General features: G+C 43.6%; 1 protein-coding gene across 1 annotated transcript in view; it reads right to left on the bottom strand.

Moving 5' to 3' along the window:
- arhgef39 (Rho guanine nucleotide exchange factor (GEF) 39) overlaps nt 1–22,133 on the bottom strand; it is a 151,430-nt gene that overhangs the window by 38,175 nt on the left and 91,122 nt on the right. The window contains exon 7 of the mRNA XM_034163553.1: nt 16,491–16,720. Coding sequence (XP_034019444.1) covers nt 16,491–16,720 — 230 coding nt within the window. The remainder of the gene's footprint in view (nt 1–16,490; nt 16,721–22,133) is intronic.

The raw sequence follows: 22,133 nt of genomic DNA, 5'->3' as shown, positions 1-22,133 counted from the left end.
CTTCCACGCAACTTGCCGTAATATATATACTATAGAGATAAACTGTGACTTCTTTTGATAAAGATGATGACGTTTGGGGTTTTATTGATTTTTTAAAATTTATTTTTCATGTGTTTGTTTTGGGTTTGTGATCGCATTTGATTTTACCCAGCAGCCCCTGCGGTGCTTAAACTAAAAACTGGCTTATCAGTAGCCGACAGTGTACAGAGTCAATACTAAAAGTTAGCGGTTAGCAGTAACGTCTGCTAAATTCTTTTTAGTGGTTTTTCGGTTTATTGCTATAAAAGCTAACTTTTCAGTTAGCTGTGCGCATCACTAGCAGGACCTAGGGATCTTGTCTTCACTGCACATTTTGGACCGTCAGCAGCGGGTTACCAATTGGCACTTCTTTTCTGCTTCAAACTGACTTTAGACTGATTTAAGAGGTTTTATTTTGTCATCTGATAGTTAATAATCACATCATTCCCCTTGATCGCTTTGGGTGAAGAGAGACTCAGACGTGCTGCTGCTGCGCTCTGATCTCTTCCTCTGTCTTTTCTGATGAAATAATGCTGATTTTATGTGGAAATGATTGTTGTCCAAAAGCTTTGGATTTCTGTGGCTGAGACAGATGATGACTGCAGGCAGTTTGAAGCAGAAACGAGGTGATAATCAGTGAACCGCGACTGAAGCACAGATATGACGCACAAGCAGTGAAGGCAGTGAGGACCGACTTTTAGAGGGGACAGTTTGGTTGGTGACACCAGTACCAAAGCCATCCAGCTGTCACCTGAGGCTACTGTCTTACTGTGTCACAACCACACAGTAAGACAGGAAGCACCAGGACCCTTAAGACGTGGACCTTTGTTGTTCTGAAAAATATCTGCATTGACAAAAACCTCAGTCCAGGAACCTCATGACTCCATAAGCTCTCCCAAGGAGCCTCTGGATCTCAAAGGAGGAGGACACAAAGACATGAATATCACTGTCCAGTTCTGTGAATGTCTCTACAAGTTCAGCACTTTCACCACATTCAGACACTTCTGATGATGATGGAGTCCAGGAAGCTATTAAAAGCTTGAATCTTTGTCTAGATCAGAGGTGCCCAAAGTATTCCAGAAAGGGCAGAGAGGGTGCAGCTTTTCTTTGCAGCCACCGACTCCAGCAGGTGATGTCACTGATGAACTCATCCCACCTGCTCAAAGTGATGTTCATCAGTGAAACCACCTGCTGGAGTCGGTGGCTGCAAAGAAAAGCTGCACCCTTTTGGCCATGATTCACAACCATGAATTTTCTTTACACTTGAAATGAGAAACACACCATTAAACTGCCTTTTGGTTTTAAAAAACGAGAGCAGTGGAAACTTCGTAACAGGGCTTGATTTCTTTCAGCGCGTGTCTAAAACTGAGCGTTACAGCGTTCTTTAAACGTGCGATTGTCATGGTGTTACTATTTTGAGCTTTTCCTCATGTCGCCTCCAGATAAAATACAATGAGTCATGCTCACTTCAAGCAAATAAATACGAATAAATGTCTATCAGACAGCAAAGAGTGTCTAATGACACAAAGATCTGTGCCGTAAAAATGCACAGGAACAGACATTCGTGTGTGTGTCTGTGTGTGTGCATTGTTACAGCACTATCAAAAAGGCATTCATTTCCAGAGCAATGTAATCTGATAAATGCTGCTGTGAGCTGATTTAAAACTGAACTTACTGTAAGTTTGTGTTGTACTGCTCTGTCACTTGGAGAAACGTTTCACGAAGAAAGTAACCCACAAGAGGTCAGTGCTGTGCTCAAAAAGGGCCGTCTGATAATCCACAGTTAAGTGAGGAAGAGGAAAAGTCCAAAACAGTCAACTGAGCTCTGGAAAGAGACTCAAACAAAACAGTCTGTCTGTCCTCTGATCACAAAACGTAGTCCTGCTGGGTCCGTAGCTGAGAAGATCCATGAAAGGGGCCCATCCAGAGGGTGGAGCCACCTGTGAGGTGGGCCCACCGGTCTGTGGCTTCAACTGGCGGGAGACGGGGAGGCGCAGGCTTATTAGCGTGCTTCTCACCCAAAGTTATGGTGTGATATAAAATCTGTCCCAAGATGCTTTGCTTCAGGAATGAGATCTCAGAACCATAATCATTCATGAAATCATAAAAGAAAGAATGAGAAGAAAAAAAACCCTTTTGTTCTGAAGAAATACCATAAGGAAAGACTACACTTTTGCTGCCGGTCTGCTCTGTGTCAGCCTGATCCCATCACATCTCAGAAGCTAAGCAGTGCAGGATCTGGTTAGTACATGGATGGGAGACCTCTCTGGAACACCAGCGGCTGTGTGTGTTTCTCCAGGTAAAACTGGAGTTGCGTCAGGAAAGGCATCCGGTGTAAAAGCTGTGCCAAATACCGATGCGGATCTGGCTGTATCCACTGTGGAGCAGCCGAATGGACGACAACAACAACAACAACAACTGAAAGACCACACTTTTGAATGAAGATGGACTTTTTTCTCTGTTTGGAAGAAACCGTATTTGAAAGTTCAAGAACAGCTCTTTTAACAAGAAGAAGAAAAATTAATGGTGAGTTTATTTTATAAATGTACAAAAAAAGGAGTTTAAATTAGATTTAAATTATGTGGTACGGTCACCTCACATATGATGATCTGTTCAGTGGCTGATAGAAGCAGTTTGCATTTTGTTGCACTTACAGTGATTTTAATTAGCTCATTAGCTCTGCTCCTTAACATGTATGAATAATACCTATAAATGAATAATATAACTGCTGGTAATCTCATCCTTGCAGCAGTGAGAAGTTGGATGTCTAGAAACTTCGTACTTTTTAACTCTAATAAGACTGAAATGATGGTTCTTGGTCCAATGAGACATCGGCATCAATTTGACCAGTTAACGCTTAGCCTAGGCTCGTGTGTCATACATCACACTGACAAAGTGAGGAACCTTGGGGTAATTTTTGATCCTACATTGTCCTTTGGCCTCCACATTAGAAATAATACGAGGACTGCTTTCTTCCACCTGCGAAATATAGTGAAGATTCGTCCCATCCTGTCTATGGCTGATGCTGAGACCCTGATCCATGTATTTGTCTCTTCTAGATTGGACGACTGCTATGTTCTATTTTCTGGTTTACCGCAGTCCAGCATTAGGGGTCTCCAAGTGCTGCAGCCAGACCTTTGACACGAAGCAGAAAGTTTGACCACATTACAGCCATTTTGGCGTCTCTTCACTGGCTTCCTGTCCCAGTGAGATCAGATTTTAAGGTTCTGCGACTAGTCTATAAAATTATTCATGGACTGGCATCTCCCTTCTTAGCTGACCTAATTAAACCTTATGTACCGGCCTGGGCTTTACGTTCTCAGTGTGCAGGACTACTTTGTGTCTCTAGGGTGAATAAGACGTCTGCAGGTCACAGAACTTTCTCTTATCGTGCCCCTGTTCTGTGGAATGATCTCCCTGCATCAATAAAACAGTCAGATTCTGTGGAGACTTTCAAGTCCAGACTTAAGACGCACTTATTTTCCCTTTCGTATGGCGAGCATACTGGTACAGTTTTGTTTTATGCTTTTTACTCTTTTAAATTAATTTTATTAGTAAACGGAGCGTGCCGCGGCCTCAACTTTATTTAAAGTCTGGGTCTTTTAGTGAAGTTCAGGGCTAGTGGCCTGCGATCACCTGAGTATTGTTTTTCTTGTTGCTTAATGCTTACAAATTACACTGTATTTGTCTTTCTGATGCTTGATTCTGTTTTTTTCCTCTCTGTTTGAGGTGTGGCTCCATCCAGAGATGGGTGTGGTGTCTTCTTCTGCAGGCCTCCCGTCCTGTGCACCGGCAACATTTCCTGTATATTCATTTTGTAAATTGTTTTGTCAATTGTGTCTGTATCATGGCCCAAGCAGAGGGTTACCCCTCTGAGTCTGGTCTGCTTGAGGTTTCTTCCTCAGAGGGAGTTTTTTTCTTACCACTGTCGCCTGTGTTCTTGCTCTGGGGGTTGGTAAGGTTAGACCTTACTTGTGTGAAGCACCTTGAGGCAACTTTGTTGTGATTTGGTGCTATATAAATAAAATAAATTAATTACATTTTCAATTTCAATGGAGCTTTATTGATATGGGAGACATATGTTTACATTGTCAAAGCAAGTCTTAAGAGTAAAAATGAAATTAACTTCTCTCTCCCTCTCTTTCTGTCTCTCATTCTTTCTCTCTCTCTCTCTCTGTTTTTGTGCTGCACAAACTGCAAACCTTTTGGAAACATGAAGCCTTTCAACTGTAAAATCAACCGTAAATTTTTAAATGTATCATCAGCGATGTTCATGCGCAGGACTTTAATGGAGTTTTTTTTCCCTTTCACTGGACAGAATCTCTGTTCGGCTGTCCTCCTCAGCTGCGACCTGAGCTGGCTTTTCATAACGTTTCAGAGCCTCGGGACGCTGAAGCAACTAACTTTTCAGCAACAATTCAGTTCCTTTTTCTCAAAGTCCGTGCTCAACAAACAGACAATTTGAACCTGAGAGCCGGGCGTAAATTTGCCACTACCCACAGCAACAATCAACTCAATCAACTTTTTTCTTATATAGCGCCAAATCACAACAAACAGTTGCCCCAAGGCGCTCCATATTGCAAGGCAAGGCCATACAATAATTATGAAAAACCCCAACGGTCAAAACGACTCCCTATGAGCAAGCACTTGGCCACAGTGGGAAGGAAAAACTCCCTTTTAACAGGAAGAAACCTCCAGCAGAACCAGGCTCAGGGAGGGGCAGTCTTCTGCTGAGACTGGTTGGGGCTGAGGGAAAGAACCAGGAAAAGACATGCCGAGAAGGGGGGCAGAGATCGATCACTAATGATTAAATGCAGAGTGATGCATACGGAGCAAAAAGAGAAAGAAACAGTGCATCATGGGAACCCCCCCACAGTCTACGTCTAAAGCAACATAACCAAGGGATGGTCCAGGGTCCAGCCCTAACTATAAGCCTTAGCGAAAAGGAAAGTTTTAAGCCTAATCTTAAAAGTAGAGAGGGTATCTGTCTCCCTGATCTGAATTGGGAGCTGGTTCCACAGGAGAGGAGCCTGAAAGCTGAAGGCTCTGCCTCCCATTCTACTCTTACAAACCCTAGGAACCACAAGTAAGCCCGCAGTCTGAGAGCGAAGCGCTCTAATGCGGTAATATGGTACTACGAGGTCCCTAAGATAAGATGGGACCTGATTATTCAAAACCTTATAAGTAAGAAGAAGAATTTTAAATTCTATTCTAGAATTAACAGGAAGCCAATGAAGAGAGGCCAACACGGGTGAGATATGCTCTCTCCTGCTAGTCCCCGTCAGTACTCTAGCTGCAGCATTCTGAACCAACTGAAGGCTTTTTAGGGAACTTTTAGGACAACCTGATAATAATGAATTACAATAGTCCAGCCTAGAGGAAATAAATGCATGAATTAGTTTTTCAGCATCACTCTGAGACAAGACCTTTCTGATTTTAGAGATATTGCGTAAATGCAAAAAGGCAGTCCTACATATTTGTTTAATATGCGCTTTGAATGACATATCCTGATCAAAAATGACTCCAAGATTTCTCACAGTATTACTAGAGATCAGGGAAATGCCATCCAGAGTAACGATCTGGTTAGACACCATGTTTCTAAGATTTGTGGGGCCAAGTACAATAACTTCAGTTTTATCTGAGTTTAAAAGCAGGAAATTAGAGGTCATCCATGTCTTTATGTCTGTAAGACAATCCTGCAGTTTAGCTAATTGGTGTGTATCCTCTGGCTTCATGGATAGATAAAGCTGGGTATCATCTGCGTAACAATGAAAATTTAAGCAATACCGTCTAATAATACTGCCTAAGGGAAGCATGTATAAAGTGAATAAAATTGGTCCTAGCACAGACCCTTGTGGAACTCCATAATTAACTTTAATCTGTGAAGAAGATTCCCCATTTACATGAACAAACTGTAATCTATTAGACAAATATGATTCAAACCACCGCAGCGCAGTGCCCTTAATACCTATGACATGCTCTAATCTCTGTAATAAAATTTTATGGTCAACAGTATCAAAAGCAGCACTGAGGTCCAACAGAACAAGCACAGAGATAAGTCCACTGTCCAAAGCCATAAGAAGATCATTTGTAACCTTCACTAATGCTGTTTCTGTACTATGATGAATTCTAAAACCTGACTGAAACTCTTCAAATAGACCATTCCTCTGCAGGTGATCAGTTAGCTGTTTTACAACTACCCTCTCAAGAATCTTTGAGAGAAAAGGAAGGTTGGAGATTGGCCTATAATTAGCTAAGATAGCTGGGTCAAGTGATGGCTTTTTAAGTAATGGTTTAATTACTGCCACCTTAAAGGCCTGTGGTACATAACCAACTAACAAAGATAGATTGATCATATTTAAGATTGAAGCATTAAATAATGGTAGGACTTCCTTGAGCAGCCTGGCAGGAATGGGGTCTAATAAGCATGTTGATGGTTTGGATGAAGTAACTAATGAAAATAACTCAGACAGAACAATCGGAGAGAAAGAGTCTAACCAAATACCGGCATCACTGAAAGCAGCCAAAGATAACGATACATCTTTGGGATGGTTATGAGTAATTTTTTCTCTAATAGTCAAAATTTTGTTAGCAAAGAAAGTCATGAAGTCATCACTAGTTAAAGTTAATGGAATACTCAGCTCAATAGAGCTCTGACTCTTTGTCAGCCTGGCTACAGAGCTGAAAAGAAACCTGGGGTTGTTCTTATTTTCTTCAATTAGTGATGAGTAGAAAGATGTCCTAGCTTTACGGAGGGCTTTTTTATAGAGCAACAAACTCTTTTTCCAGGCTAAGTGAAGATCTTCTAAATTAGTGAGACGCCATTTCCTCTCCAACTTACGGGTTATCTGCTTTAAGCTACGAGTTTGTGAGTTATACCACGGAGTCAGACACTTCTGATTTAAAGCTCTCTTTTTCAGAGGAGCTACAGCATCCAAAGTTGTCTTCAATGAGGATGTAAAACTATTGACGAGATACTCTAACTCCCTTACAGAGTTTAGGTAGCTACTCTGCTCTGTGTTGGTATATGACATTAGAGAACATAAAGAAGGAATCATATCCTTAAACCTAGTTACAGCGCTTTCTGAAAGACTTCTAGTGTAATGAAACTTATTCCCCACTGCAGGGTAGTCCAACAGGGTAAATGTAAATGTTATTAAAAAATGATCAGACAGAAGGGAGTTTTCAGGGAATACTGTTAAGTCTTCTATTTCCATACCATAAGTCAGAACAAGATCTAAAATATGATTAAAGTGGTGGGTGGACTCATTTACTTTTTGAGCAAAGCCGATAGAGTCTAATAATAGATTAAATGCAGTGTTGAGGCTGTCATTCTCAGCATCTGTGTGGATGTTAAAATCGCCCACTATAATTATCTTATCTGAGCTAAGCACTAAGTCAGACAAAAGGTCTGAAAATTCACAGAGAAACTCACAGTAACGACCAGGTGGACGATAGATAATAACAAATAAAACTGGTTTTTGGGACTTCCAATTTGGATGGACAAGACTAAGAGACAAGCTTTCAAATGAATTAAAGCTCTGTCTAGGTTTTTGATTAATTAATAGGCTGGAATGGAAGATTGCTGCTAATCCTCCACCCCGGCCCGTGCTACGAGCATTCTGACAGTTAGTGTGACTCGGGGGTGTTGACTCATTTAAACTAACATATTCATCCTGCTGTAACCAGGTTTCTGTTAGGCAGAATAAATCAATACGTTGATCAATTATTATATCATTTACCAACAGGGACTTAGAAGAGAGAGACCTAATGTTTAATAGACCACATTTAACTGTTTTAGTCTGTGGTGCAATTGAAGGTGCTATATTATTTTTTCTTTTTGAATTTTTATGCTTAAATAGATTTTTGCTGGTTATTGGTGGTCTGGGAGCAGGCACCGTCTCTACGGGGATGGGGTAATGAGGGGATGGCAGGGGGAGAGAAGCTGCAGAGAGGTGTATAAGACCACAGCTCTGCCTCCTGGTCCCAACGCTGGACAGTCACAGTTTGGAGGATCCAAAAAAATTGGCCAGATTTCTAGAAATGAGAGCTGCTCCCTCTAAAGTGGGATGGATGCCGTCTCTCCTAACAAGACCAGGTTTTCCCCAGAAGCTTTGCCAATTATCAATGAAGCCCACCTCATTTTTTGGACACCACTCAGACAGCCAGCAATTCAAGGAGAACATGCGGCTAAACATGTCACTCCCGGTCTGATTGGGGAGGGGCCCAGAGAAAACAACAGAGTCCGACATTGTTTTTGCAAAGTTACACACCGATTTAATGTTAATTTTAGTGACCTCCGATTGGCGTAACCGGGTGTCATTACTGCCGACGTGAATTACAATCTTACCAAATTTACGCTTAGCCTTAGCCAGCAATTTCAAATGTCCTTCGATGTCGCCTGCTCTGGCCCCCGGAAGACAATTGACAATGGTTGCTGGTGTCGCTAACTTCACATTTCTCAAAACAGAGTCGCCAATAACCAGAGTTTGATCCTCGGCGAGTGTATCGTCGAGTGGGGAAAAACGGTTAGAGATGTGAACGGGTTGACGGTGTACACGGGGCTTCTGTTTAGGGCTACACTTCCTCCTCACAGTCACCCAGTCAGCCTGCTTTCCCGACTGCCCGGGATCTGCCAGGGGGGAACTAACGGCGGCTAAGCTACCTTGGTCCGCACCGACTACAGGGGCCTGGCTAGCTGTAGAATTTTCCACGGTGCGGAGCCGAGCCTCCAATTCGCCCAGCCTGGCCTCCAAAGCTACGAATAAGCTGCACTTATTACAAGTACCGTTACTGCTAAAGGAGGCCGAGGAATAACTAAACATTTCACACCCAGAGCAGAAAAGTGCGGGAGAGACAGGAGAAGCCGCCATGCTAAATCGGCTAAGAGCTAGTAGCTGCACTAAGCTAGCGGATTCCCAAAAACACACAAAGTGAATAATGTGCAAATAATCCAGAGGTGATTCAGCAGAAGGAGTGCCCCAATCAAGGCACCAAACAGGCCATGAAGCAGCACAGGGAACGCACAACAACGGTGCTAAAATAAAATAAAAATAAAAAAATAAAAAAATAAAAAATAAAAACGAAAGCGTTAGCAAGCTAGTTAGCTTGCCAACGCTAATGAAAGTTAGCTGATAAAAGTGCTCCGTCGCAATGTTTCGACCGTTAGAGGTCTTCCTTAGGCGTTGGAGCACAGTAAAAAAGTTAAAAAAAGTAAAAAGGTAAAAAAGTAAAAAAGTCTTGAAAAAGACTGTTAGTTCAAGTCCAAAGCAGCAGGTAGCAGTCTCTGTGTAAACAGTCCCAACAGAGAGCCAAAATTCTGATGCAATCTCACTCTCACAACAACACTGCAGAACAGAGCTCTCTCAAATAGCCCGGCTTCAGAAACCTCCCCTCCTCCCACTCAGCAGCAAGCAAAACAGAGGTTTCATGGGGACTCCTCATGTATCGGCAAATGTTGCGGGTTGGATCAGTATTTTCTGATACTTGAATTACGTCGGTATTGAAAGCCGATCCCGATACCGGATCAATAATTATCTTATTGGAGCAAGGCCATTTTATTTTCAAATCTGCCCACTGAACATTAAAATATGGATGAAAACCTTCATGAATCAAACATTTTTACACTTTTTTAAACCAGTAAGAGCTCCGAGTGGCTGTTAATTAATGCTTGTTAAAGCTGAACCAGTGTTTTACTGCAAAATGTCACTTTACACACAAAACAGCTGAGATTTACATCACAATGACAGTTAAACGTCAAAGAACAATATAAAGATAATCCGTGCACTGTGGATGTGCCGATATTGTTAGTTTTCCTTGATGATATAAATATAATAATACTTCTGGTCTGGTGTGGTTGTTTAAACGGTGCAAAAAGTGTCCAAAAGGCATTCATATAGTGGTTTTCCATCTGAATCAGAAGCTCAGAAAGCTTTAAAGTGATCACTGTACAGCACTTATGGAACATATTACGTGTATATACACACACACACACACACTATATATATATATATATATATATATATATATATATATATATATATATGTTGCAAAGTTAACTGTTGCAACATGGACTGTGCGAACTATGCGAGATAGAAGCAACCGTCCAGAACATAGGACTGCACTGACTGCAAGAGAACTGGAACCATTTGGCATTGACACTGCAGCTCTCCAGGAAACATGTCTTGAGGCACAAGGCCAACTGCAAGAACTACACCATCTTCTGGGTTGGTAAGACCGCAGGGCCTAGAGAAGCTGGAGTTGCCTTTGCGGTTCATAACACAGTTGCCAAGAAGTATACATCACTTCCCACTGCAATCCCACCTAGGCTCTTGTCTATGAGAGGAGGATACTTGACTGCGGTGAATGTGTATGCCCCCACAATGACTTACACTGGTGAGGAGAAGGAGGCCGGAGCCCACTCACATTGTGCTCAAGGTCCCCAGAGAAGACAAGGTCCTAATACTAGACGACTTCAACGCTCATGTCGGGACAGACTCTGAAATTTACAAGGGCATCATTGCCAAGTTTGGCAAGAAGAAAAAAAACACCAATGGGGAGCTCCTGCTGAACGTATGTCCACAGTAAAATTTACTCTGCTGGGATAACATTTGGTCCCAGTCCAAATAGAGTTAAATATACTCTATCACAGTGCAAAATCAACTCTTATTTGAGTAGAAAAACTTGATTTGACAAGACAGTAGAGCTGATTTCAGTCTATCATAGAATGCATTTTACTCTACTTAGACTGAGCTGTCGACCGATCACCACCTGGTGGTGAGTTGGAGCCGCTGGGAGGGGAGGAACCCAGTCAGACCTGGCAGGCCTAAACATATCGTGAGGGTCTGCTGGGAACGACTGGCGGAACCCTGTGTCAGCGAGGTCGTCAACTCCCACCTCCGGGGGAGCTTCTCCCAGATCCCGGAGGAGGTTGGAGACATGGGGTCCGAGTGGACCATGTTCTCCACCTCCATTGTCGATGCGGCCGCTTGCAGCTGTGGTCACAAGGTCCCTGAACTCGGTGGTGGACGCCGGAAGTAAGGGATGCCGTCAAGCTGAAGAAGGAGTCCTACATGTCTTTATTGGTAAGTAGGACCCCGGAGGCAGCTGACAGTTACCGGCAGGCCAAGCGTGCTGCAGCCCGTGGGGTCACAGAGGCAAAAACCGAAGGGTGTGTTCCAACTACAGGGGGATCACACTCCTCAGCCTCCCCGGTAAGGTCTATTCCAGAGTACTGGAGAGGAGAATTCGACCGATAGTCGAACCTCGGATTCAGGAGGAGCAGTGTGGTTTTCGTCTTGGTCGTGGCACACTAGACCAGCTCTATACACTCCATCGGGTGCTCGAGGGTTCATGGGTGTTCGTCCAACCAGACCACATGTGCTTTGTGGATCGGGAGAAGGCTTTCGACTGTGTCCCTCGGGCACCCTGTGGGGGGTGTCCCGGGAGTACGGGGTCCGGGGTTCTTTGCTAAGGGCTATCCGGTCCCTGTATGACCATAGCAGGAGCTTGGTTCACATTGCCGGTAGTAAGTCAAACCTGTTTCCAGTGCACACTGGCCTCCACCAGGGCTGTCCTTTGTCACCGGTTCTGTTCATTACCTTTATGGACAGAATTTCTAGGCACAGCCAGGGTGTAGAGGGAATCTGGTTTTTGGAACCACAGAATCTCATCTCTGCTGTTTGCGGACGATGTGGCTCTGTTGGCTTCGTCAAATCAGGACCTTCAGCGTGCACTGGGGTGGTGTGCAGCCGAGTGTGAAGCGTCCGGAATGAAAATCAGCACCTCCAAATCTGAGGCCATGGTTTTCAACTGGAAAAAGGTGCCTTGCCCTCTTCAGGTCGGTGGAGTGTCCGGGGGGTCTCGTTCACGAGCGAGGGACGGCTGGAGTGTGAGATCAACTGATGGATCTGTGCAGCGTCTGCAGTGATGCAGTCACTGTGTCAAACCGTTGTGGTGAAGAGAGAGCTGAGTAGGGGGGAAAAGCTCTCGATCTATGTTCCGACGTATGTTCCTACGTTTACTGTGCACAAGGAATGAGCTGTGCAGGGAAATCAGTACGGAGGAACTCAAGAAAACTCTGAAGTCAACAGCAAATGGCACAGCACCTGGTCTGGATGGTATTCCCTCAGATATCCTGAAAAATGGTGGCGAAAAGTTGTGCAAAGCTCTACTAGACCTGTTCAACAGATGCCTACTCTCCGGTATTGTGCCCCAGGACTTTCGAGATGCTTTAATTGTCACTATCTATACAAGAAAGTGCGATTGTGCAGAATGCGGAAACCATTAGGGAATATCACTACTGGCCATAGTTGGCCGTTCCACTTCCGACATAATCTTCACTCTGCGACAGCTCCAAGAGGAGGTTGCAGAGCAGCACCAACCACTGTATGTAGTCTTTGACTTCACAAAGGCATTTGGTACAGTTGACTGTACAACCCTCTGGAAGGTCCTCAAAACATATGGAAGCCCTGACAAGCTTGTTAACATCATCAAGCAGTTCCACTATGGAATGAAGACACAACTCTCAGTCAGCGGTGAACCCAGTGATGCCTTTGTGGTCAACCGAAGCAGGAGTGTGTGCTGGCTCCAACTCTTTTCTCCCTCTACCTCACAGCTGTGCTGGATACGATGAATGAAGGGCTCAACGAGGGTGTGTTCATCTGCACAAGGACCAAAGGCAAACAGTTCAACCTGGCCCAGCTTCGTGTCCACGTACAAATAGATGGTGGACCGTTTCTCCTCTGCAGCTGATATGTTTGCTTTAAAGATCAACATATTCAAGACTGAGCTGCTTGATCAGCCTCCTCCAATGTCCACTGAATTGCCAGAGACGATTACAGTCAATGATCAACCATTGAAGACAACAGAGTCCTCACTTACTTGGGCAACACTGTTACAAAAACCAACTCTGCAGAACCCAAAAGGCTCCCAAAAGCTGTGTTCAACTCGGAACTGCAAGGAGCCATGGAGGACAAAAACTGTGTTTCAAAGAGGTCTTAAAGTGGCATATGACGAGAACAGGCATTCCACATAACACCTGGAGAAAGGGAAATGGAGTGGACCATTGAGCAAGGCCACAGCGTACATATGATCCACTTAGCAGCTACTTCAAGCATTTTCCAACACAACAATTGTCAACAGATCTGACAGCCCACACGAGAGCCTGTTTGAGACAACAGAAATGACCCAAATGACCCTGATCAAAGGTTTACATCCCCCTGTTCTTCATACTGTGTGTTGCCCCCTTTAATATCAGTGACAGCTTAGAGTCTTTAGTGTTCGAGGCTTTCTGATGGTGAAGCTGCCACTGAATATGTCTTGGACTTTATTTACATCAGTTATGTAGAAATACAAACAGTTTGACACTCTGGTAAATCTGAGTGGAGCATACAGTTCTCAAAAACTGAAGGAGAGTGAGGAAAGCCACCAAGATACCCAGAGGAAGTTACAGGTTTCTGTGGCTGTGATTGGACAAACTGGGCACAGTGCAGGTTTTACATTTTGTATCAGCAAGTTATCCAGCTTCATGATGAGGTGGTACAGAGGAGGAATTTATTAAAAAGAAGACCTGAAAGGTCAGCTACAAATGGCCAGAAGGAACATCTGAGATGCAAAAATAGATTTGATCTGTTTTGGTGAAAGAAAATCCTTCTCTGCTTGATTCTACCATAAAAATGATTATCAGTCATATTCTCTGAAAAATGGCCAAAAAAAAAAAAAATAAATAATTCTGCCACGGTATATAAACTTTTGAGCACAACTACAACCCCTGGCAAAAATTATGGAATCACCGGCCTCGGAGGATGTTCATTCAGTTGTTTAATTTTGTAGAAAAAAAGCAGATCACAGACATGACACAAAACTAAAGTCATTTCAAATGGCAACTTTCTGGCTTTAAGAAACACTATAAGAAATCAAGAAAAAAAGATTGTGGCAGTCAGTAACGGTTACTTTTTTAGACCAAGCAGAGAAAAAAAAATATGGAATCACTCAATTCTGAGGAATAAATTATGGAATCACCCTGTAAATTTTCATCCCCAAAACTAACACCTGCATCAAATCAGATCTGCTCGTTAGTCTGCATCTAAAAAGGAGTGATCACATCTTGGAGAGCTGTTGCACCAAGTGGACTGACATGAATCATGGCTCCAACACGAGAGATGTCAATTGAAACAAAGGAGAGGATTATCAAACTCTTAAAAGAGAGTAAATCATCACGCAATGTTGCAAAAGATGTTGGTTGTTCACAGTCAGCTGTGTCTAAACTCTGGACCAAATACAAACAACATGGGAAGGTTGTTAAAGGCAAACATACTGGTAGACCAAGGAAGACATCAAAGCGTCAAGCCAGAAAACTTAAAGCAATATGTCTCAAAAATCGAAAAATGTACAACAAAACAAATGAGGAACGAATGGGAGGAAACTGGAGTCAATTTCTGTGACCGAACTGTAAGAAACCACCTAAAGGAAATGGGATTTACATACAGAAAAGCTAAACGAAAGGCATCATTAACACCTAAACAGAAAAAACCAAGGTTACAATGGGCTAAGGAAAAGCAACTGTGGACTGTGGATGACTGGATGAAAGTCATATTCAGTGATGAATCTCGAATCTGCATTGGGCAAGGTGATGATGCTGGAACTTTTGTTTGGTGCCGTTCCAATGAGATGTATAAAGATGACTGCCTGAAGAGAACATGTAAATTTCCACAGTCATTGATGATATGGGGCTGCATGTCAGGTAAAGGCACTGGGGAGATGGCTGTCATTACATCATCAATAAATGCACAAGTTTATGTTGATATTTTGGACAATTGAAAGGATGTTTGGGGATGATGAAATCATTTTTCAAGATGATAATGCATCTTGCCATAGAGCAAAAACTGCAAAAACATTCCTTGCAAAAAGACACATAGGGTCAATGTCAATGAGCAGATCTGATTTGATGCAGGTGTTAATTTGGGGGATGAAAATTTACAGGGTGATTCCATAATTTTTTCCTCAGAATTGAGTGATTCCATATGTTTTTCCTCTGCTTGGTCTAAAAAAGTAACCGTTACTGACTGTCACAATCTTTTTTTCTTGATTTCTTATAGTGTTTCTTAAAGCCAGAAAGTTGCCATTTGAAATGACTTTAGTTTTGTGTCATGTCTGTGATCTGCTTTTTTTCTACAAAATTAAACAACTCAATGAACATCCTCTGAGGCCGGTGATTCCATCATTTTTGCCAGGGGTTGTATACACACACAGATGTGGTGAGTCAAAGCAAACAAGATTCCTTTTCTGTCTAGTTGCACTTATTGTTATTTTATTTATTAGCGGTGCAATAACTCCCGCCTTTTGGTGAAGTTTGACCAGAACACAGAGCCCCGCCTGAGCCGCGGTGCTTCACCACATCACAGCAGAAAGAGCAGTGGCGAGAGAGCTCGGAATAAATATTGATACCGTGCAGCACCGCCACTAAACACTCGCTGCGGAAACGCTTTGGTTACTTGCTCAGTGACGCGCGACCTGGGAGACCTGGGAGATGGATCAGACAGTGACACATTAAAAGTTCATGTTTTGAGCTTCTGCAACAAGGATTTAAACTAATTAAGGAGAAGAAGGAGTGAAGGAATCGAGGTATAATCCTACCAGCAGAAAAAAGAACAAAGACGTTTTCATTGGGTGGGAGAGCAGCGGGGTTGAGGTGCATTTCACAGGAACCATCATGTCCACAAGAAGGACGAATCAAACCCACGTGCTTCAAAAGTGGAAATTAAACGATGCTTCTGCTAAAGACTCACTCATGTCTACGAACAAATCAATAAACAGATGTCTGCCCACCTGGTGCCCACAAACACTCCAAGGACTTACTGTAATTCTCAGAGGAAACTTCTCAGACTTTTGCCCTTACTGCCCAGGAAGAGAGTCATATTTCATATGTATCATATGAGACGAACACACACTCACCAACGGTCAGGTCAGAGTCACCACGTCACCAAACCTGCATGTCTTCACAAGTGGGAACATACAACGTCCACACAGAAAGGTCAGAGGTCAGAGGAGGACCCAGGACCTTCTTACTGCTGACCACACAGTGCACCACAGCTACTCTGACACACCAGGTGTTTGTGTGTGTGTGTCATGACTGTTGGGGCGCTGTACTCACTGCACCTGAGCTGCCAGCCCCAGCGAGCACCGGCATGTGCGCGGCATTCAGCGGCGTTGCACCTAATCTGCTGCTTCCTGGTGTTTTATTAACTTTGACACTCTTGTCTTTTCTTTCATGGGTTTGGACTTTCTGAAGAACCCGGTGCTTTGTGGCAGGTAAAGCAGCGAGCGCGCAGAGCGAGTGCCAGTGACCGCGACATCACGTGTGGCAGACAGTGGCGAGTGCTCTAAATGCCACGCACACACCTTCTGTGTGAGAGAGGCCTACAGGCAAACTCCAAACGTGCTGTGTGCAGGTGTCGGCTGCTGACACTCACACTCAGCAGGCCTCCTTGGCTTCTGGTGTGGCCAAACACCTTCTCCACAGTGCAGTCCTGCAGGGGGAAGGCATGCTGGCCGGTGAACTTGTCTCCATTGGTGGGATGCAGCGCGCTGCAGCGCTTGGCTTGTAGCAGCATGTCAGAGAACAGGAAGAACATCTTGGGCTTAGCTTCTGCACCTTTAGGAGGCACAACCTTCAGCCAGCCCTCACGGATGTACCACCGGCCTGGAAAACAAGGAGAACAGTGGAGGAAGTCACCATAACAAATCTGAAGGAGTTCTCATCTACTGAGGCTGTGACTGGAGAAGCAGCACAATGCAGCACCGATTAAACAGAGGAGAACCAGATTAAACATATCCCAGCATGCCTTAACCCAGCCACTACACCCTGCTATTGAGGTGGGCGCCACTACTGAGGTATTACCTAGATTTACAGAATTTGCATGTTGAAGAAACTCGTAACGTCAACAAAAAGCACAACCTGCTTATTTGATCCTATACCAACAAAACTGTTTAAGGACCTGTGGCCCACTCTTGGGCTGACTGTGCTGGAAATTATTCATCTTTCTTTAACTTCTGGATCTGTTCCTAAATGTTTCAAATCTGCAGTGATTACACCACTACTTAAGAAACCTAATCTTGACCCTAGTGTATTGACAAACTATTGTCCGATATCAAATCTGTAATTTTTCTCTAAAATTCTGGAAAAAGTGGTGTCACGGCAGCTCGTAGACTATCTTACTGAGAATAATCTCTTTGAGCCACTGCAGTCTGCTTTTAGAAAATATCATTCCACAGAGACGGCTCTCAATAAAGTGGTGACTGATCTTCTGCCTGGAATGGATTCAGACACCACTAAGGTTCTGGTGCTGTTAGATCTCAGTGCTGCATTTGATACAGTGGATCATCATATTCTACTTGATAGGCTGGAAAATCATTTTGGGATTACTGGGAGTGCCCTTGCATGGTTGACGTCATACTTGACCAGTTGTTCTGTGTTTTGTACAGTAACACTACCTCTAACCTTAGTGACATGAAATTTCGGGTTCCACAGAGGTCTGTCTTAGGCCCCCTGCTTTTCTCCCTTTATATAGCACCCCTTGGGCACATATTGCGGCATTTTGGGATTACCTTTCACTGCTATGCAGATGATACTCAGTTATACATGCCGATAACTGCTGGTAATCTCATCCACATAAAATCTTTAGAAAATTGCCTTGCATTAGTGAGAAGTTGGATGTCCAGTAACTTCCTACTTTTAAACTCTGATGAAATGATGATTCTTGGTCCAGTGAGACATCAGTATCAATTTGACCAGTTAACGCTGAGCCTAGGCTCCTGTGTCATACATCACACTGACAGAGTGAGGAACCTTGGGGTAATTTTTGATCCTACATTGTCCTTTGACCTCCATATTAGAGATATTACGAGGACTGCTTTCTTCCATCTGCGAAATATAGTGAAGATTCATCCCATCCTGTCTATGGCTGATGCTGAGACCCTGATACATGCATTTATCTCTTCTAGATTGGACTATTGTAATGTCCTATTCTCTGGTTTACCACAGTCCAGCATTAGGGGTCTTAAACTGGTTCTAAATGCTGCTGCCAGACTCTCGACTTGAAGCAGAAAGCTTGACCATATTGTGCCCATTTTGGCATCTCTTCACTGGCTTCCTGTCTCTGTGAGATCGGATTTTAAGGTTTTGTTACTGGTCTATAAAACTGTTCATGGACTGGCACCTGCCTACCTGGCTGACTTGGTTAAGCCCTACGTACCATCTCAGGCTGTGCGTTCGCAGGGTGCAGGACTTTTCTGTGTTCCTAGGGTGAATAAAAAGTCTGCTGGTCACAGAGCTTTTTCTTATCGTGCCCCTGTTCTGTGAAACGATCTCCTGGTGCACATAAGGCAGTCGGATACTGTGGAGACTTTTAAATCAAGACTAAAGACCCACTTGTTTTCCCTGTTTTATCATTAGTATATTAAGTTATTATGTGGTTTTTATTCTTTGTACTTTTTATGCCCAACGTCATTGGGCTTCGTTGGGCAGGTCACGTAGCCAGGATGGATGATACACGCATGCCGAAATTAATTCTCTTTGGCGAGCTCAAGGAAGGGAGGCGAAACCAAGGGGCCCCCAAAAAGCGCTATAAGGACCAGCTGAAGAAACAGCTCTCCCTTGCAGGCGTTCAGCATCAGTCATGGCAGCATCTAGCTACAGATAGACTCAGCTGGCGTTCCAGCATCAAATCCGCCAGCCTGAAGTTTGAGGCAGAAAGAAGTGAGGCCTCACGCCAGAAGTGTCAAAGACAGAAAGAGCGGGCAGCAGCACAAGCCCAGCCTACTCAAGTGTTCATTTGCCCCAAGTGTAACAGGTCTTGTGCATCCCACATCTGACTTTTCAGCCACCAGAGGGCTTGTAGAAAATTAAAAAAAAAAAAAAAGGCCTTCCCACTATCCTCACAAGTGAGGAAACTGCAAACAACTTTTTTATGGTTTTGCATTTTATCATGTTTTTTAAGCTTTTTAAGTTTTATGTTTTTTGGGTTTTTTTTAAGCAGGGGTGGTGGCTAAGTGGTTAATGCGCTTGGCTTCAGTGCAGAAGGTTCCAGGTTCAAATCCCACCCCTGCCACATTTCTCCATGTAATGTAATGTGGAGTTGCGTCAGGAAGGGCATCCGGCTTTTTAACTCTTCTAACTTCTTTTAACTCAGTTTGTTCTGTTTCCGTGCTGTATTGTGTGAAGCACCTTGAGGTGATTTTATCGTGAGCTGGTGCTATACAAATTAATAAATCTGAATTTAACAGATATCTCACCCCATCTCCCATGTGCCTTCTGGCAAACTGCAGCTGATGTTTCTGTCTCCTAAGGAAATCCTATTCTGTGCCGCATCGCCATGATGTACAAAGGTTCATGCAACAGACACCTGAACTGTGCAGTTTGTCCAGTACCAGGCACAAAGGACAAAGTGTGTCACTGTCCAAATACTTATGGACCCAAGCAAAGTCTAATACACATCAGGGTCTTATAAATCAATTCTTCATTCAAAAGCATACGTATATAAATAAATTAAATTAAATACATTTTAGGAATGTTGATTACAGGCAGTGGAATGCAGCATGTGGCCACCATTAATCTCCTTTCACATTTCTTATGTAAACCTGAATTTCTACTCTTACTTTAGTTATTTTTTGAGCCAGTGAAGTACTTTTTACTTCACTACATTTGCCAAACGGCTTCATTACAGCCACTCTGCTCCAAATCTGAGGACAGAGCTGCAGGAGCAGAGCTGCAAGTGCAGAGCTGCAGGTGCAGGTTCAGAGCTGCAGGAGCAGAGCTTCAGGTGCAGAGCTGCAAGTGCAGGTGCAGAGCTGCAAGTGCAGGTGCAGAGCTGCAGGTGCAGGTGCAGAGCTGCAAGTGCAGAGCTGCAGGAGCAGGTGCAGAGCTGCAGGTGCAGAGCTGCAAGTGCAGGTTTAGAGCTGCAGGAGCAGGTGCAGAGCTGCAGGTGCAGGTTCAGAGCTGCAGGTGCAGGTGCAGAGCTGCTGGAGCAGGTGCAGAGCTGCAGGTGCAGATTCAGAGCTGCAAGTGCAGGTGCAGAGGTGCAAGTGCAGGTGTAGTAGTGATGAAAGAGAAAATCCAGCTGGTTTTGAACTATATGCATGCAACAAACAAGAAAAGAAAAATCACCCAGCAAGTTATGGCTACATCTGAACAGTTTTTAATTTACAATACATGATGACACACCTGTTGCACTGCTAAAGAAAAACAATTGTGTTGACAATAATCCTTTTATTTCATTCATTCATTGGTTTTCTGCTGCTTATGTGGGTGTGGGTCGCGGTGGCAGTAGACCATCAGCTCATCCCACACTTCCCTCTGTAGACTCACCGCCTGCAAGGAGAGAGCTACTGGTCTGGTTTGCTGTTTTACAGACCATGAACAGGGACATGTCCTGCATTTCTTTTTGCATGATCCAGCACGCAGGCGCCTCACAGGAGAAGGCCAAGGACACGCCCACATTTCACCTGACTGTGGCAGGCCGATTGTTATTTTCCAGAACCTGACTGGGTGGTTGTCACCCAGGACAGTTCTGTGTTGTGGATGATGTGGTGATGCACAGCATCAGTGCATGGTCCCAGACCCGACCACAGAAACTCACAACGAGGTGACAAAGGCGCAGAGGTTGGCACAGGGTGCCCTTTATCTAAAGGGTCGGCGGTGGATGCTGTGCTCAGTGACTGCCAATGAGCACTGAAGTGCCTCTGGGCAAGAAACTGAATTCTAGAAGTATTCAACCACAGCTGCGGCAGACTGAGGCCTCAGGAACAGGAAGATGGGGACGAAGCAGCAGTTACACATAAAGTAACTGATATGGTAAGACAGCTGTGATGATGTGGCAGGTTTAATTGAAGATAACATGGAAACACTAGAAATAAAGAGAAATGAAAGAATTAAACAGTCAGAAACATTAAATGTAGTCACTGAAGTCTGTTTGCACTTTAATTATGTGAATGTCCCTGTGTGGGACGATGACGTGGCCCAGGTCGTCAGCTGTCAGCGGATAAACTCAGTTCTTACCAATACGTGCCTGCTGCAGATGTCACAAACTGGCCCACGATATTGGGCGATACCAATGCCTTTCACAAACATATCAGTATCAGCATTATGAACAGTTCTATTTTACCAAATAAAAAAATGCAGAATAACCTGTTTGGCTTTTGGAAATGGCATCATTACATAGTTTGTCCAGCAGAGAAGGCACAGCTGGGACCCCATCACCCCTTGGTCAGATTAACAACAAGAGACGAAGGAAAAATGACCAGCTGTCATTCATTTACAATCAGAGTGGGTGGTTTACATCGACAAGGGACAAGTGGTTGCAAAGCCCCTAACTAGGGGAGGCCAAAATATATGACAAATCTACTGTATGCAAATGTTGACTGACGTGACACAGCAACTTCCAATCTGAGTGGGACAGCGTGACCTTCATTGTTTGGGCGTTGGTTTTATTTATACTTATTTATAGTTAGCATATTTTCAAGAGTATTTAATTTGAGGGTTTTTTGATTGTTTATGTTACTAGTTTGGGAGTTCCTGTGACTTATACACCATTAAATTACACATCTGTTCTTAACAATAACAATAATATACAATAACTATTTATGTAGGGCTTTCCCAGATATCCAACCACTAAACAAAACAAACAAAAGAACAAATGTTAATAATAAAATGTACACTACAACAGTGCTCACAAATCTACAACAAAAGCGCTGATAGTACAGAAAACTGATGTGACCTATACGCCGGAACATAGGGTAAGTTCATGTTTGAACTGTAAAACATCAAGCTTTAGTTCTTTTTTTTTTCCTAAGGGTTTGAAAGGGAAATGCTAGGAATCCTTTCCATTTTCAGTGTATATATTGACTGATATATAGGTACTCCCTAATATCTGTATCAGCTCCCAAAAACCCGTGTCGGGCTTGCTCTACAGTTAAGTATTTGAAATGATGTCATTCCATTGCTTTAATTTAATGGGGGTCTTTAGTTGTGACGGTTTGAGGAACGTACACTGATTGTGCCTGAAGTCGAGCTGACCTCAACATCAAGGTGCAGAACTTCAGAGAACCAAAAGGATGAG

Source organism: Thalassophryne amazonica, chromosome 22 (genome assembly GCF_902500255.1).
Source record: "Thalassophryne amazonica chromosome 22, fThaAma1.1, whole genome shotgun sequence".
Classification (NCBI taxonomy): domain Eukaryota; kingdom Metazoa; phylum Chordata; class Actinopteri; order Batrachoidiformes; family Batrachoididae; genus Thalassophryne; species Thalassophryne amazonica.
The sequence above is the reverse complement of the archived record's forward strand: the minus strand, read 5'-3'. Positions and strand labels throughout refer to the sequence as shown.